The sequence below is a fragment of the Lontra canadensis genome, unplaced genomic scaffold (genome assembly GCF_010015895.1).
Source record: "Lontra canadensis isolate GAN:19392208 unplaced genomic scaffold, GSC_riverotter_1.0 scaffold214, whole genome shotgun sequence".
Taxonomy (NCBI): Eukaryota; Metazoa; Chordata; class Mammalia; order Carnivora; family Mustelidae; genus Lontra; species Lontra canadensis.
In genome coordinates, this window is record NW_022631208.1 from 859,580 (window position 1) to 877,218 (window position 17,639).

Here is a 17,639-nt window from a genome sequence, read left to right on the forward strand (position 1 = left end):
ATGGGCAGCCTCTAGATGCTTGAAAAGGCAAGCAAACAGATTCTTTCTTGGAGCTTCTAAAAGGAACAAAGCCTTGGGGTGCCTGGGTGGCTCAGTGGGTTAAAGCCTCTGCCTTCGGCTCGGGTCATGATCCCAGGGTTCTGGGATCGAGCCCCATATCGGGCTCTCTGCTCAGCAGGGAACCTGCTTCCCTCTCTCTCTCTCTGCCTGCCTCTCTGCCTGCTTGTGGTCTCTGTCAAATAAATAAATAAAATCTTTTTATAAATAAATAAATAAATAAATAAAATAAAAGGAACAAAGCCTTGCCAATCCATTTAAGGTTTCTCAGTTCTAGAACTGGTTGTTTTAAACCACCCAGTTGATGGTGATTTGTTAAAGCAACAATAAGATGCTAATATACTGAACAAACCACCTAATTTGTGTAAGCCTGCATTTTCTTATCTCTTACCTGAAGAAAGTAATAATTTCTGTTTGACAAGGTAATTAAAAGTTTTTTTAAGGTAATTAAAAGTTTCAAATGAGGTAAAATATATAAAGCACTTGCCATGGTACCTGGTCCATGCCTCAGTAAACCTCAGCTGTAGTAATCAGTATATTATCCTTAAGGAAGGCTTAAATGTTGATTAGGTGTGGAATTTTTTTTTTACTTGATAGAATGATATTTGTGTTAAATAGGGAAGTAAGTGTGCTTTGTAGTATGATGTTCTATGGTGAGGTTGCATATAGGCCAAATCAAGATGTTTCAAGATCCTTTCAAAAAGAAAAACCTATGCTAGGGAATATAAATAGGTACAGATTTTTTGTAGAGCTCTTTGGCAATACATTTCATATTGTTACTACTAGAAACCTATAGTAAAGAAATACTGGCTCTGGGTGCCAGTGATGACTACTTGCGTAGAAAGTAGAAAATTGGAAATGACCTTCCATTATTTCCAGTAACAAGGACTTGGTTTGCTTAAGGTTTAATGGAATGTCATGCAGTGAATAAAGTTAATACTTTAGAAGATTATATTATGATATGAGGAGAAAATTACTGAGCTAAGGAAAAAGAAGAGTATACCACCAAATACACTATGTACCTGTGGTGGGGGGCGGTTACCTCACAATCTGCTCATTCAGTGTGAGCAGAAGGTTGACAGTTCAGTGACTAGAGTCTGTGCTTTCTCAGTGTGTGGTTTTTTTCTGGATGTAGAATTATGAATAATTTTAGTGTTCTCATAAGAATAAAATGTTTCTGAAATATTCGTACAATTAGCATGTGTTTTCTTAAAACAGATTCCTATCATATGCATAAATTCAGCTTTAGTGCTCTGTCTTTAAGTAACCTGGATATATTGTTCCCATTAAAAAAAAAAATTGTTGGGATGCCTGGGTGACTCAGCTAGTTGAGCGTCTGCCTTCGGCTTGGGTCATGATCTCAGGGTCCTGGGATTGAGCCCTCCATCGGGCTCTCTGCTCAGCGGGGAGCCTGCTTCTCCCTCTTCTTCTCCTTGTGCCCTCTCTGTGTCAAATAAATGAATAAAATATTAAAATTAAAAAAAAAAATTTGTTGAGGCCAGAATAGTCTTTAAGTAGCTGAAGTCTTTAGCTAATATCTGACAGAAGAATTTAGATTTCACGTAGCTATGTTTCCCAGTGCATTGTTTTTTATGGACTGCTTGTTATAGTGTAATTGTTTTTGATGTCTTCCATATTTTTAGGAACGCCTCATTCAGAGCTCTTGGAAGAAGTTGAATGTACTCCGTCACCTCGATTAGCCCTCACTTTGAAAGTAACAGGTCTTGGAACAACTCGTGAAGTTGAATTACCACTCACTAATTTCAGATCAACCATTTTTTACTATGTACAAAAATTGCTTCAATTGTCCTGTAATGGCAATGTGAAATCAGATAAACTTAGGCGTATTTGGGAGCCAACATACACGTAAGAGATTTTAACTTAATGTTTTAAGTAGATAATTCCATGATACACGAGCCTAGAACCATTGTATTTCTCTACTTTTTACTATAGAAACAGAAAATACTTGGTTCTTGTTCTCCTGGTTTACAACAACAGATAATAGCATTTGTGACTCCTGAGATAGAATAGTTTAAGGTTTCAACTGAAAGTAACTTTAGAAATAAACTTCAGAAATAACTTTAGACATCTTATGTCTTAATTGTTGAACTCTTTGCAATTGTGTATGAAGTACTAAATATTTTTTATTTGTTACTTGTTTTGGAGTTTGCAAGTTAAGCCTGCCTCTCTTTGTTCATTCATTCATTGAAGAATTAATTAATGATGATATTGCGCACATTTAACATTTTGGTGCCTCTTTCTGTTAATCTGTAAAGTGAGCATGGTTGTGAGGAATCAACGAATGAATACATGTAAAGTGTTTTCAGTATTGTCTGAGTGCTCAGTATTACCTATAATTATTATTATTTAATAGTTTAATATAATTTAATATAAATAAAATTTTAATCATCCTTATGTAAATTTTACTTTAATTTTTCTGATGTTCTCTTGACATCATTGATAATTTTATATAATGTCTAATAAAGTAATCTAGATCCTTTAGAGATAGAACAGAAGGCTATCATAGTTATTTTTTCCCACCCTGTTCAGTTTTTATTGGAGTTTCAAATTTTATCTCCACTGCCTTATGTGAACATAAAGCCTCCTGGTCCTTGTTGTTCGTATCTCTTTTATTTTTACAATAAATGAAAGTTATAACACATGATATAGTGTATCACTTCATATCTTTAAAGGTCGTAGGTTTGATGTATGCATTCTTTGTAATTATACTAGATTTATAAATAATAACTCTTTTTCAGGAATATGATTTCTCCTACTTTCCCCCATGTTTAACAAATTGATTTTTTTAAAATAAATTGTGCCTGAGTTTAATGTTTAAGCATATGGCTAATGAATGACATCATTCATAATTTTTTAAAGAATTGAAGCCTTACTGGAAATAACCACAAATTATTTGATTTATGAATTAATGTGAATAATATCTTCATGTTTAGAATCATGTACAGAGAAATGAAGGATTCTGACAAAGAGAAGGAAAATGGAAAAATGGTAAGTGATACTTAAATAGATCTTCTTGGCTACTTAGTGGAAAAAAAGGGAAAATTAAAACTAATATTGTTTTAATTGAACATTTGAGGAAAAAAAATCACTAACATGGAATTCTTTAGATGAGGTTAAATGCATGATTTTAAAGCTGCCTTATATAATGCATGTGAAATAGCAAGATTTTAATCAGGAAAGGCCAACATTTGGTTTTTCCTATTGTAGGGTTGTTGGTCTATAGAGCATGTGGAACAGTACCTTGGCACTGATGAATTACCAAAGAATGACTTGATAACCTACCTGCAGAAGAATGCAGACGCCGCTTTCCTGCGCCACTGGAAATTAACTGGCACTAATAAAAGTATTAGGAAAAACAGAAATTGTTCTCAGCTCATAGCTGCATATAAGGTATATATTGGCATCAAAACACAACTGGGACTGGCTTTGTGCTTTGTTTGCAGCTTTTAAAGATTTTAAGAAAAAGAGGTTCATTGGGACAAGCTTAAAAAATGAGGTTGAATTAACATTGTTAATATGCCAAATATTAAAATTTCAAATATGATTTGTGGTATTGGATCTAAGTAAATGGTTGTTTTTTTTTTTTTAAAGATTTTATTTATTTGACAGACAGATCACAAATAGGCAGAGAGGCAAGCAGAGAGAGGGGGGAAGCAGGCTCCCCGCTGTGCAGAGAACCCGATACGGGACTCAATCCCAAGACCCTGATGAGATCATGACCTGAGCTGAAGGCAGAGGCTCTAATCCACTGAGCCACCCAGGCGCCCCTAAGTACATGGTTTTAACTGTGGCTTACTGTGGTTATAGTTTATTTGGGAATGGTTTAGAACACACTGATTTTCAACTTGGGTTATAGTGTTTTCATTTAAAAAGAAGACAGTTTGAAAGATTTCAGCATTTTCAAATACTTATAGGATGATACAGTGCTTTTCTCAAAATGTGATTAATAGCTAGTTTTGCTAATTGTTTCTATAGGATTTTTGTGAGCATGGAACAAAGTCTGGATTAAACCAGGGGGCCATTTCTACTCTTCAAAGTAGTGATATTCTTAATTTGGCAAAAGAACAACCTCAGGCCAAAGCTGGCAATGGACAGAATTCTTGTGGAGTAGAAGATGTCCTTCAACTTCTGCGTATTCTCTATATAGTTGCAAGTGACCCTTATTCAAGAATATCCCAAGAAGGTCTGTAAGAATCGGTGTTTCATTTCTATGGCATTTTTAAAAGGAAGTCAGTTTATGTCTTTATTAATTTTATTAATTTTTCAGAAGGTGAGGAGCAGCCTCAGTTTACTTTTCCACCGGATGAATTCACTAGCAAAAAAATCACAACAAAGATTTTGCAGCAGATTGAGGTAATCAGATAGTTGAACTCTATTCTGCAACTTTTGGGCTTTCAAAGTATTGTCTTCCTTTTCTACTTCTCACCATCTCTACTGTTAGTCCCTGATTCATCGATTTAGGCCATATGGTCCATTGCATTACTTTCTTTCATTAGTTTTAAGAACTGACTCCTTTTTGTCTTTTTAAATAATTGCCTTATAACATTGTTATTTGTTAATTTGCAGGAACCATTGGCTTTGGCAAGTGGGGCTCTACCAGACTGGTGTGAACAGTTAACCAGCAAGTGTCCTTTCCTAATACCATTTGAAACTAGACAGCTTTATTTCACATGTACAGCATTTGGTGCATCAAGGTAGAAAGTGTTCCCTTTTACATATTTTTAATGTTATATAAGCTCAAAATGTACGAATATACTTTATGTCAAGACTGATGGAAGGAATATATTATTTTGTTTTCTTATGAGTTGTCAGTGTTTAAACATTTTTAAAATTTCTGGTTGGATATATGCTCTCCTACATTTGACTCTTGAACAATTTCAGGGTTAGGGATGCCAACCTTCCCTGCACAGTAAAGATATTATTTATTTTAGAGAGAAAGTTCATGAGTGGGAAGAGGGGAAAAAGGGAGAGGGAGAAGCAGACTCCCCGCTGAATAGGTAGCCCATTGCGGGACTTGATCCCAGGACTCTAGGATCATGACGTGAGCCAAAGGCAAACACTTAACCGATGGCCACCCATGTGCCCCGAAAAATCATATTTAAAAAGTGTAACTTTTGACTCCCCCAGAACTTTATGAATAGTCTGCTGATGGGAAGTCTTACTGAAACAAACAATCAACATGTATTTTGCACGTTACAGGTATTATGTACTGTATTCTTAGAATAAAGTAAGCTAGGGAAAAGAAAATGTTAAGAAAATCATGAGGAAGAAGAAAAATTTACAGTACTATATTTCTAAAAGAAAAATCCCATATAAGTAGAACCCCGCAGTTCAAGCCTTTTTTTTTCTGTCTCATTCTACAAGATAAAAGTTTCATGAGGGCAGGAATTTTCTGGCAGTTTTGTCATTGATCTAGCTGCAGTTCCTAAAGCAGTGTATATAGCACATTGTAGGTATTTGGTAAATATTTTTTGAACCATTGAGTACCCAGAGTACTTTCAAAGTAGATATAAAAGAATTATAATTTAAAATGGAGCTGTTGACTTCCCTGATAAGTTACGCTATTTACAGATCATTTGTGCATGTGGAACTATGGGCCACTTGTCATAAATGGCATTGGTTATGGTTTTTGTTTTATAGATAAGGAAATTGATTCTCAGAGTATATAGCTGATTGACCTGAGATTACAAAATAATTATAGCACACCTAAGAGCAAATCTTTTTATCTTCTTATTCCTACTTCAGGATTCTTTCTCCTACTCTAGATGGGTTAGTTCTGCATTATTGAAAAGAAAATATTTTTATTTTTTTAAATTTTTTTTTTTAATTTTTTTTTTTAAAGATTTTATTTATTTATTTGACAGGCAGAGAGGCAGGCAGAGAGGAAGGGAAGCAGGCTCCCCGCTGTGCAGAGAGCCCGATGCGGGGCTCGATCCCAGGACCCTGGGATCATGACCTGAGCCGAAGGCAGCGGCTTAACCCACTGAGCCACCCAGGCGCCCCGAAAATATTTTTTATTTTTAAAAAGATTTTATTTATTTATGTTGGAGATAAAGAGTGTAAGCATTTGGAGGAGCAGAGCGAGAGGGACAAGCAGACTCTGGGCTGAGCACAGAGCCCAATGCAGGGCTTGATCCCATGACCCTGAAATCATGACCTGAGCTGCAATCAAGAGTTAGACAACTAAGCAACTGAGCTACTCAGGCGCCCCCAAAGATTTTATTTTTAAGTAATTTCTAGGGGCACCTGGGTGGCTCAGTCGGTTAAGTGCCTGCCTTTGGCTCAGGTCATGATCCTGGCGTCCTGGGATGAGCCCTGTATTGGGCCCCTTGTGCAGCGGAGATCCTGCTTCTCCCTCTCCCTGTGCCTGCTGCTTGCTCAGCCTACTTGTGCTTTCTCTCTCTCTGTCAAATAAATAAATAAAATCTTAAAAGAAATAAAAATTTTTTAAAAAGTAATTTTTGCATCCAGCATGAGGCCCGAATTTACAACCTGAGAGCAGGAGTCACATGCTGTACCAACTGAGCCAGCCAGGTGTCCCCAAAAGAAAATATTTGAAAGTCAGTTGCGTTTTAATGATGGCTTTCAGTTTGTATCACAGTAATAAAGATAGCTTAATGATTTTTTAGTTTCTTCGATAGTTAAGAAATATTCATTTGTATTTTTATGTATCATAGGTTTGGCTATTTTTTTAATTGAAGTATTGACACGCATGTTATATTAATGGCAGGTGTATAACAGTGACTCAGCAACTCCTTACATCATGCTGTGCTCACAAGTGTAACAACTGTTTGTCAACCATACAGTGCTATTGTAATTCTATTGACTGTATTCCCTGTGCTGTTCCTTTTATTCCCCAGTTTGTGTATATTTTGATGTTAGTGGGATTGGGACCACAGACCTTTATTTTGATCTGTTAATTACTAAAGTAAAGAGGAAAAATACCTTCGTATTTTCTCCTTTGTTTAGGAAAATAATACAGGGGTTTATATGTTTTAAGAGAGGAAGCAATAATTTTTACAATAAGAAAATTTACTAATTCTGTCATCTAATAAAATACTATTTTTATTTATTTATTTATTTATTTTTATTTTTTTTTAAGATTTTATTTATTTATTTGACACAGAGAGATCACAAGTAGACAGAGAGGCAGACAGAGAGAGAGAGGGAAGCAGGCTCCCTGCTGAGCAGAGAGCCCGATGTGGGACTCGATCCCAGGACCCTGAGATCATGACCTGAGCCGAAGGCAGTGGCTTAACCCACTGAGCCACCCAGGCGCCCTAAAATACTATTTTTAAAAAAAATAGTTAAATCTTTGAATTATGTTGCTGGTTTAATAGTACATTCAAGCTATTACTGAATGTTAGAGCTCCAGAAATATTTTTCCATTTTAGAGCAATAGTGTGGTTACAAAACCGACGTGAAGCTACTGTGGAAAGAACAAGGACCACCAGTAGTGTAAGGCGAGATGATCCTGGAGAGTTTCGAGTGGGTCGTCTCAAGCATGAAAGAGTAAAAGTCCCACGTGGTGAATCACTGATGGAATGGGCTGAGAACGTCATGCAAATACATGCAGATCGGAAATCAGTTCTTGAGGTATCTCACTCACATCTAATTTCTTTTAGTATGCAGGAATGGCAGAAAACCAGCAAACCTGTATGTTCCATAGCATGCAAACCATGTTAGATAGGAATGGAAAATGGAGAGGGATTTCTCTGCCCTCTATGCAAGGCCTTTCCCTTTGGTAGAGCATCTTTTGTAAGAGAATGTCAACTTACCTTTTCAGAGGTCAGGATCTTGTGATTGGTGAACAGCAAAGAGTCTTCACTCTTGAGGTGGAAAAGTGCTTGGTCTTTTTTTTTTTTTTTTTTTTTTAAAGATTTCTTTCTTTATTTGACAGAGTGAAAGAGACAGTGAGAGGGGGAACACAAAAAGGGGAGTGGGAGAGGGAGAAGCAGGCTTCCCGTTGAGCAGGATACCCGATGTGGGACTCCATCTCAGACCCTGGGATCATGACCTGAGCCAAAGGCAGATGCTTAACAGCTGAGCCACCCAGGCACCCTAAGTCCTTGGTCCTTTTGAAGGACATTACTCCTTTCTGAACAAAGCCTGAACTGAATAATAGTACTCACTAAGGATTCTTTTTGATAGTCTAAATTTTACCTTCATATTAAGCTCTGCTATTAGATATCTGCAGTTTTGGAGTACACTGTTCTATACTATTGTTACACTGTGCTTGGCATTACATCATTAGCCTGTATTGAGAGATGTTAAGCAAATAGCAGTATAAAATATAATACATTTACTGTAGAGATGTTATTGTAGGCATTGTTGATTATATCCTATATACCTGTTATTCCTTATATGAGGGACAGTGGATGAAATTTCTCTTATAAATGTGAACCAGCCGCTTAAGTTTATCTTTTTTTTTTTTTTTAAGATTTTATTTTATTTATTTATTTATTTGAGAGAAAGCACAAGCCAGGGATAGAGGCAAAGGGAGAGGGAAAAGCAGACTCTGCTGAGCAGGGAGCCTGACAGCCCGATGACATGGGGTTTGATCCCAGGACTCTGAGATCATGCCCTAAGCCAGAGGCAGATGCTTAACTGACTGAGCCACCCCAACACCTCTTAGTTTATCATTGGATTCAGAGATTGATCATGACAAATATGATACATGTCAAAAAAATATAAAAGGCTCTTAGGGCTTTCACTTTAAACTCTCTTCACCTTCATCTAATTCTTCCTACCAAATATATTCCTCTAACTAGGTAAACCTTAGTTATTTTTTTTTAATTCATTCACCGTATGTTTTTATAAGCTGCCTCAAGTCATTTGTGGAATATGTAGAGTATGGGTAAAAGCCTTTAAAGTTATTGCCTAAACTCAGAAGTGGAAGAGTTTAGGTTTTATGTTAAATAGACACACATACAAAGCTGTATGCCATCTTTTCCTCAAGCAAATGATGTAACCTTTTTATCTAAAATTTGGTTTCCTTTGGTGTAAGAAAAAAAGAGATAAAACCTATTTTTTAGGGTTGATGTGAGAAATAAATTAATGAACAATGTGGTAAACAGTGCTTACCACAGAGTTTAAATATGTAATGGTGTACAACAAATATAAATAAAACACATATAAAAAAAACAAAGTTTTTTTAGAAAAACTAAATTAAAACTTCTGTGTTGTTTTAATGTGTATAATATTCTGCTGCTGTTACCAAAAAAAGATGTATTACGTGGCAAGAATGGGATTTTTTTTTTTTTAGATTTTATTTATTTATTTGACAGAGAGAGAGAGAGAGAGATCACAAGTAGGCAGAGAGGCAGGCAGAGAGAGAGGGGGGAGCAGGCTCCCTGCTAAGCAGAGACCCCCCAATGCGGGGCTTTTTCCCAGGACTCTGAGATCATGACCTGAGGCAGAGGCTTAACCCACTGAGCCACCCAGGTGTCTAAGAATGGGATCTTTTTTTTAAGCTAATTTTTCCTTAAAACTTGCTTATATTTTAGGTTGAATTTTTGGGAGAAGAAGGAACTGGCTTGGGCCCTACATTAGAGTTTTATGCTCTGGTGGCAGCAGAATTCCAGAGAACTGATCTGGGAGCTTGGCTTTGTGATGATAACTTTCCAGATGATGAATCTCGTCATGTAAGATTTATTTCCCATTTTGTGATTACTTGTGATTCTTCTCTTACTATTAAAAATAGGTTATGCTTTCAGAATTTAAGCCAGGTTTGCTGACTCTCTTTTTATTATTGATTACTCCTGATGCTATTAAAATGTTTCTTCAGTCATCTAAAGCTATTTAATAAAATGCGTATATATATATATAAATACTTCAACAAAATTGATAAAGATGTCCAATATTTATGCATCCTTCGTCTAATTTTATTTGTATTTCTCCCTCTAAAACACTAGGTTGATCTTGGAGGTGGATTGAAACCTCCCGGATACTATGTGCAGAGATCATGTGGACTGTTCACAGCACCATTTCCACAAGACAGCGATGAGCTTGAAAGGATCACAAAACTCTTTCATTTCCTTGGAATTTTCTTGGCCAAATGCATTCAAGACAATAGACTTGTGGACTTACCTATTTCTAAACCTTTCTTTAAACTTATGTGTATGGGTGACATTAAAAGCAATATGAGTAAGTTAATTTATGAGTCACGAGGTGATAGAGACTTGCACTGTACTGAAAGTCAGTCTGAAGCTTCTACAGAAGAAGGTCATGATTCACTCTCAGTAGGAAGCTTTGAAGAGGATTCAAAATCAGAGTTTATTCTAGATCCCCCCAAACCAAAACCCCCAGCATGGTTTAATGGAATTTTAACTTGGGAAGATTTTGAACTAGTAAATCCACACAGAGCCAGATTTTTAAAAGAAATTAAAGACCTTGCTGTTAAGAGGCGTCAGATTTTAAGCAACAAAGGTCTTTCTGAAGATGAGAAGAACACGAAATTACAGGAACTTGTGCTAAAGAATCCATCAGGTTCTGGGCCTCCACTTAGCATAGAGGATTTAGGGTGAGTTTTTTATATATGTTTGTCAGCCTAATGGATGAATAAGTTTTAAAGCTTTTGTTTCTTTGTCCCCAGTAATATGCAATGTATGAGTTAAATAGTCTGTTAAGAACAGTAATATGCTGTAGGAAATATTACTGATATGAATCATTGAATAGTTCATATTATAAAGACAACACTCAGAATACCAGAACATAGTGTATTAATCATCACATCTCTGGAAGATTATCTGATTTATCAAATATGATTAATTTATATATTTATATGAAAGTCCAAAGCCAAAGACATTTTGAGAAATCATGACTAGTTAATATAGATAGTGTACTTGGGAATGCTCAAAATAGTTTGTATGTAGGCCTTACGCCCGATGGCTTAGCTAACTCAGATGCTACACATCTATTGATAAAACTCTGTTAATTTGTATACATGTAATTATTATACCCTTAGTATGTTTTACTATGATTTTTGGGTTGGCTGAAAGTCTTGCTTTCTTCTTTCTTTCTTAATGGCTAATTTTGAGAAGTTTTGTTTGATAACATATATTCCAGGTTTAATTTCATCTTAGGGACAAAGCATGAATAACTTCAGTGAAGCAATAGTTTTTTCTTGGAAAAAAAAAAAAAGTAAAGTTGTTGCTGTCATAATTTTTTGCAAAAACCCTTACTTTGTTAATTTTGTGCCATGAGGTAGAAGTGAAATATGGAAAGGTGGTGGTTTTGTGCAATCTTTGCAAAGATTTACCAGCTTTGGTAATGGTTGTCCTAATAGTTTTTGTGCACAGGGTTTTTGCATTCAAAAGGGGCCTCATGGGGTGGGTGGCTCAGTCGTTAAAGTGTCTGTCTTAGGCTCAGGTCATGATCTCAGGGTCCTGGGATGGAGCCCTGCATCCCCTGCATCCGTGCTCCCTGCTCAGTGGGAAGCCTGCTTCTCCCTCTTCCACTCCCCCTGCTTGTGTTCTCTCTCTCGCTATGTCTCTCTCTGTCAAATAAATAAAATCTTAAAGGGGGGGACCTCATCCTTAACATCTAAGCTGGTATACTGTTTTTGTTGGAAGGGTAGGGGGGATGGGTTTTCATGGTTTGGGCAGCAATATTTATTTTTTTAAGTTTTTTTTTTTTAATTTGAGAGAGAAAGCACAAGCAGAGGGAGGGGCAGAGGGAGAAGAGGGAGAAGCAGACTCCCCACTGAGCAGGGACACTCCCCAACCCCTCCATGCAGGGCTCCATCCCAGGACCCCAGGGTCATGACCTGAGCCGAAGACAGATGCTGAACTGGCTGAGCCACCCAGAGGTCCCTTTGGCAGCAGTGTTTTAAAAATTAAACACCAACAGTAGCTGAATGTTAATCCACTCCTTTTTGTCTTCCAAGTTTAAATTTCCAGTTTTGCCCTTCCTCGAGAATATATGGTTTTACAGCTGTGGATCTCAAGCCAAGTGGGGAAGATGAGGTAATAAAAATTTTGTTTTTGATATAGTGGTAAGTTCAGAACATCTCCTTAATGAGGCCAGTTGTAGTGGGCGGTGCTGAAATATTCCTAGATATTAACAATGTTGGCAAATTTTCCTTTGTAGATGATAACAATGGATAATGCAGAAGAATATGTGGATTTGATGTTTGACTTTTGTATGCATACGGGTATTCAGAAACAGATGGAAGCCTTTAGAGGTAATTTTTTGTGCTCTTTAGCTTAATTTTTTCTCCTTTTACTTTGAGATTTGAAATTGAGGCATTTCTCTTGTCAAGAATTGCAGGTCATCTCTAGATTTGCCCTCTAGTTTTCTGTCTTCCAGATAGTAAGCCCAACAGAGTACCTGTAACAGATGGGAACATTCTCCATCTGTAGTATACCCTCAGCTTGCTCTTGCTGAGTAATGGGGGACTCCCTTTTAGCCTCCATTTTTTTGTATGTATGCATACTTCACACATTGCATGATCAGGATGAATTAAACCAAGTTAGAACCTAAGTTCTTCAGGTGAAAATTGAAGCAAAATATATTAGATTTTTGAAAGTCAGGATATAGCATTGGCTCTCCTTGTATGACATAAAGAGTGGGTTAAGAAATTCATAGAATTTGGCTACTGACCATAGTGACTGAATATCTCTGTTCACATTTACAGTGTTAAGCTTAATTTCTGTACTTAAAAGCTTAGCTTGATTTCAGGCTATTTTATTTATATTTGTTTTTTCAAGCATTTATTAATATTTTATTCATATTATGCCCATTTAATTCATATTAGCTATTTTGATTGGAAATTTGGTTTTTTGACATTGTAACTTAGAAATTGAGTTGTGTATTTTCTTGTTTTTGGTTTTTTGCTGTGTATGATGTAGATGGGTTTAACAAAGTTTTTCCAATGGAGAAATTAAGTTCCTTCAGCCACGAAGAAGTCCAGATGATTCTTTGTGGAAACCAGTCACCATCCTGGGCAGCAGAGGATATTATTAATTATACTGAACCTAAGTTAGGTTATACACGTGACAGGTATGTATTGGTTATTTTGTAAGATCCACAAAATAGTTTATGTCCCAAAATCAAATGATAGATTCTATGAATCTATGACTTAGTGAAGTGAGAAAGCAGTTTTCATATCCATTGATAAGGCTGAGTTTATATGAAAAGACAACTGAGTCTTTGTTGATGTTAAGATTCTATTTTAATTGTTCACTATTTAAAAAATAGGGTAAGTTGTAAACCCTTAGGCTTCTTTTTTTTTTTTTAAGATTTTATTTATTTGAGAGAGAGAGAGAGCACTAGCGGTGGGGGAAGAGGCAGAGGAAGAAGCAGACTCTCCACTGAGCAGGGATCCTGACATGAGGCTCAATCCCAGGATCCCAGGATCATGACATGAGCCGAAGGCAGGCACTTAACTGAGCCACCCAGGTGCCCCATTATAAATTAACCTTTATTTTTAAAAAATTTTGAATAGAATAGAAAATTTCAAATAGGAGGTTGAATAGTTGAAAGAATTCCTATATATTCCTTTACCCAGATTCAACTATACTTAATGTTTCTTTTATATTATCTTTTTATACACACACACACACACACACACCCCCTACATGATATATATGTGTGTGCACGCTATTTTTTTCTGAACCATTGCATATATCATGTGCCTTTACTCTATAATAGTGGAGTGTGCATTTTCTGAAAATACAGATATTCTTCCATGTATCCACTTTCACTAGCAAATTCATACTATTAACTAATCCATAATCCATACTGCAGTTTCACTGATGACACCAGTAATGTCCTTCATAGAACTCTCCTCACCACTATTGCCCTAATAATGGAAATCGCATTTGGTTGTGATAAGGTCATTTTGTGATAGGTTTTTAATCTGAAGCAGTTCTTCTGCTGTTTTTTTCTTTCATACTACTGATATTTTTATGACTACAGGCCCTGTATTCTCTTTTCTTTTTTTTTTTAAGATTTTTATTTATTTATTCGACAGAGAGAGACACAGCTAGAGAAGGAACACAGCAAAGGGAATGGGAGAGGGAGAAGCAGGCCCCCCACAGAGCAGGGAGCCCAATGCAGGGCCCAATCCCAGGACCCTAGGATCATGACCTGAGCAGAAGGCAGACGCTTAATGACTGAGCCACCCAGGCACCCCTACCTTTCTTTTTGAAAGTTTCTAAAGTAATATAACTGAGAGAATACAGTTGACCTCCAGAGCTGAAAATCCATATATGTTTGACACCCCCAAAACTTATTACAAGTAGCCTACTCTTGACCAGCTTTACCGATAATATAGCCAGTATGTATTTTAAATGTATATATACTCTATCCTTACGTTAAGAAACTCATGAAGTGGGGAATGCCTGGGTGGCTCAGTTGGTTAAGCATCTGCCTGGGGTTCAGGTCATGATCCTGGGGATCTGGGATTAAGCCCTTGATCAGGCTCCTTGATTAGTGGGGAATTTGCATCTCCCTCTGCTTGTGTTCTCCCTCCCTTTCTCTCTTGCTCACTCTCAAATGAATACATAAATCTTAAAAAAAAAAAAAGTACTAAAAAGAATCATGAGGAAGTACACTTGTGATAAAATAGCATAATGTGTAAACTTGTTGAATCGCTGTGTGTACACTTGAAATTAATATAACATTGTCAACAATACACAAATAAAAAGGAAAATCATGAATTAGAGAAAATATATTTGCAGTACTCTATTATATAATTTTTTCCAATAAATACAATAGAGTGGATCTCTGCAGTTCAAATCCCTTGTTGTTCAGGGGTCAACTGCATTATGGATTACTTTAACCTTAACTAACATTTATATGGCTTTTTTTTCTTAAGTCAACTTTTTATTGAATTGTAATAGAGAAGTGCACAAATTGCATGTACAGCCTGGAGAATTTTCACCAAAGGAAAACACCTGTGTATTGGTACCTGGAACAAGAAACAACTCAAGAATTCCCTTGCCCATTATATTCTTTTTTAATATTAAATCACTATTTCCATTGATCAATTTTTCTTGCATTTGAACTTTAAAAAATGAAATCATACAGTATATATTTTTTAAGGTCTGGCTTCTTTAACATTATGATTATGAAATTCATCCCTGTTGTGGCATGTAGAAATAGTTTATTTCACTATTAACAAAGATGGATTATTTCAGATCCCCTTTGGTAGTTCAGCAACATTTGGGTGAATTATGCAGGTGCATTTTTAAGTTTTTTGATTTGCTAGCCTTGTTGCATATTTGATCCCTGTACTCCATCAGTATTTCAGTTCTTAACCATTTCTAAGTACAAGACAATCTTTGCATTTAAAGTAGCTTATATCCACTCATTTCATGCTTACTCAAGAGTCTCTACATAGTACTGTTCTTCTCACATGTTGATAATTGTTTTTTGGCTTATTGCTTGCTTACAAAGTGGTGGTAGTGTTTTTCATTTAAATCCGCTGTCAGAGCAGTAGAACTCTGTTTTTCTCCTTTTAGCCCTGGTTTCCTGAGGTTCGTGAGGGTTTTGTGTGGCATGTCTTCAGACGAAAGGAAAGCATTCCTGCAGTTTACCACTGGTTGCTCAACTCTTCCCCCAGGTGGACTGGCCAATCTGCATCCCAGGCTCACAGTTGTACGCAAGGTACAGACCTTAGCTAGTGGGGAATCCAAATGTAATTTAGTTACTTCAGGATTGAAAGAAATAAATACTTAAAGTCATGGCCTTCTGCTTTTCACTTTTCTCTTTGTAGGTTGATGCTACTGATGCAAGCTACCCATCAGTGAACACCTGTGTGCATTATCTCAAGTTGCCTGAATATTCTTCCGAGGAGATCATGAGAGAGCGCCTGCTAGCTGCTACCATGGAGAAAGGCTTTCATCTCAACTGAGCTTCGAAGTGGGAGACATCAGAGACTTTTAAAATACTAGTGAAGCCTCTTGTATTTGTGTGCAGAGAAGTATATGATCCTCTACGCTAATGACACTTGCCTTTATTTCAACCATTAAGGCTTTAAGAACATGTGGAATAAGTTGGTTAGCTGCTAATGACAAAACAAATCCTTTAACTACCCAGCCAGCAAGTATATAGCACAGAACACTGTGTGTTGCTACAAGGGCTTAGTGACTGGAAAAAGGTGGTCCCTACTTGACTGTTCCAAAGAGCAGCTTCTCAGATCCTCAGTGTTCACTGGTAAATTTCTAACAGTGTATTTGTGTAAAGTTTGTCGTTTCATACTTCATACACTACAGTTGCCGTCACTGATCCCTGTTTTGCTGGCTTTTAAGCTACTTGGTCAAAAATCCTGCTTCCTTAAAACATAGAGAGTTAATGAGCATCTCAAGCTTTTGCTTTTCCTTTTTAATGATGCCTGCACTATCAGAGTATTCTAGTGTTCTCTCTTTTGTTTGGCATATAATCATGCACAGCCTTTTTATTTCTTTGAGGTGGGAGTATATTTTTATTTCCTAAATGCCATACTATAAAGATCAAATTCTTAAGTGTGTTTGTGCAGCTCAAAAGTAAAGATATATTAAGGGGAAAAAAGAAAAAACACTGGTCTAGATGCAAGGCACACTTAAAAGCAAGTTTTACTTTTGGTTGTATTTTCTTTGTATATTATAAACATTTATTTAACTTGTTGCAGTTTGAAGTAAAAAATTTCCAAAATGTATGCTCAACAATAATCATTAAAATGTTTGCAGCGTACAAAACTGTGTCATGTGACTATTTCACTGCAACGAGCAGACCTGAGAGCTTAACCAGATATTTTTTGAGTCACTGAGATTTAGTTTTTTAAAATTCCTACATTTAGAAATGTATTTTTCTATAGTAAATACACCTAACTGAAACTGGAAAGCTAGAAGAAATATATGTTTACATGCTTGTGATCCAACTTTTGTGTGCTGTCTTAAAGTATTCTTCAGCTAAGAATGGCCCAGTTATTTGTGTTACTTTTTCAACACCAGGTCTGCTACTTACATTATATCTGCAGGGATGTGTAAGTCTAAGATCCAAGAATGATTTCTCAATGTTCTGTCAGTGTTAGAAGAGACCACCAGGGATACTGCCATTTCCTGGTTTTGAAGTAGGGCTTCTTCTATTTCCATTTCCCAAATTCCCTTGATGTATCACATCTGTGCCCTTAGGTGAAAGAAATGTCACTAGGCCTGATTTAGCCAAATGGCTTTTTTAGGAGTGAAAAACATTTTTTGGAATTGCCCATTATTTACCTGTTTAAAAGGTACATTCCCTTTCTACATTAGAAGAGATATCTCCCACTACAGTCAGTCGTTTGAGTACTGTTTTTATTCTCTGCATGAGAATGTTGTACTATGTTATCAGTGGCAGCGTTTAAATAATTCATCTTGTTGTTAGTTTCACAGATCTCTGTGAGAATAAAAGTTAAATAAAACATAATAGCAATATTTAAATGTATGACCTATGCTTTAATCTAAAAAATAGTGGTGGTGATTGTCTTAATGAAGTCATGGATGCATGACTAAAACGTCATACTAGTGTTAGAGTTAAAATCCAATTTATGTGCTTAGTATTGCCATTTATCTAAATCTGTAAAATGTCTGTCAATAACC

General features: G+C 36.3%; 2 protein-coding genes across 8 annotated transcripts in view; one reads left to right on the top strand and one right to left on the bottom strand.

Annotated features, from left to right (window-relative positions):
- The window catches only part of HECTD1 (HECT domain E3 ubiquitin protein ligase 1), an 89,465-nt gene extending 71,991 nt beyond the window's left edge, over window positions 1–17,474 (top strand). For 5 of the 7 annotated variants that reach the window (XM_032848896.1, XM_032848898.1, XM_032848899.1 and 2 more), the window contains 14 exons: window positions 1,701–1,923; window positions 3,012–3,066; window positions 3,286–3,468; window positions 4,054–4,261; window positions 4,346–4,431; window positions 4,645–4,772; window positions 7,473–7,674; window positions 9,585–9,722; window positions 9,993–10,600; window positions 11,966–12,044; window positions 12,169–12,262; window positions 12,930–13,080; window positions 15,546–15,690; window positions 15,800–17,474. In XM_032848896.1, the coding sequence (XP_032704787.1) occupies window positions 1,701–1,923; window positions 3,012–3,066; window positions 3,286–3,468; window positions 4,054–4,261; window positions 4,346–4,431; window positions 4,645–4,772; window positions 7,473–7,674; window positions 9,585–9,722; window positions 9,993–10,600; window positions 11,966–12,044; window positions 12,169–12,262; window positions 12,930–13,080; window positions 15,546–15,690; window positions 15,800–15,937 (2,438 nt within the window). In that variant the 3' untranslated portion in view covers window positions 15,938–17,474. The remainder of the gene's footprint in view (window positions 1–1,700; window positions 1,924–3,011; window positions 3,067–3,285; window positions 3,469–4,053; window positions 4,262–4,345; window positions 4,432–4,644; window positions 4,773–7,472; window positions 7,675–9,584; window positions 9,723–9,992; window positions 10,601–11,965; window positions 12,045–12,168; window positions 12,263–12,929; window positions 13,081–15,545; window positions 15,691–15,799) is intronic. The other 2 variants (XM_032848897.1, XM_032848900.1) reach the window with 2 other exon arrangements.
- AP4S1 (adaptor related protein complex 4 subunit sigma 1) overlaps window positions 15,017–17,639 on the bottom strand; it is a 54,844-nt gene continuing 52,221 nt past the window's right edge. The window contains exon 6 of the mRNA XM_032848920.1: window positions 15,017–15,703. The gene's annotated coding sequence lies outside the window, so the exon portion shown is untranslated. The remainder of the gene's footprint in view (window positions 15,704–17,639) is intronic.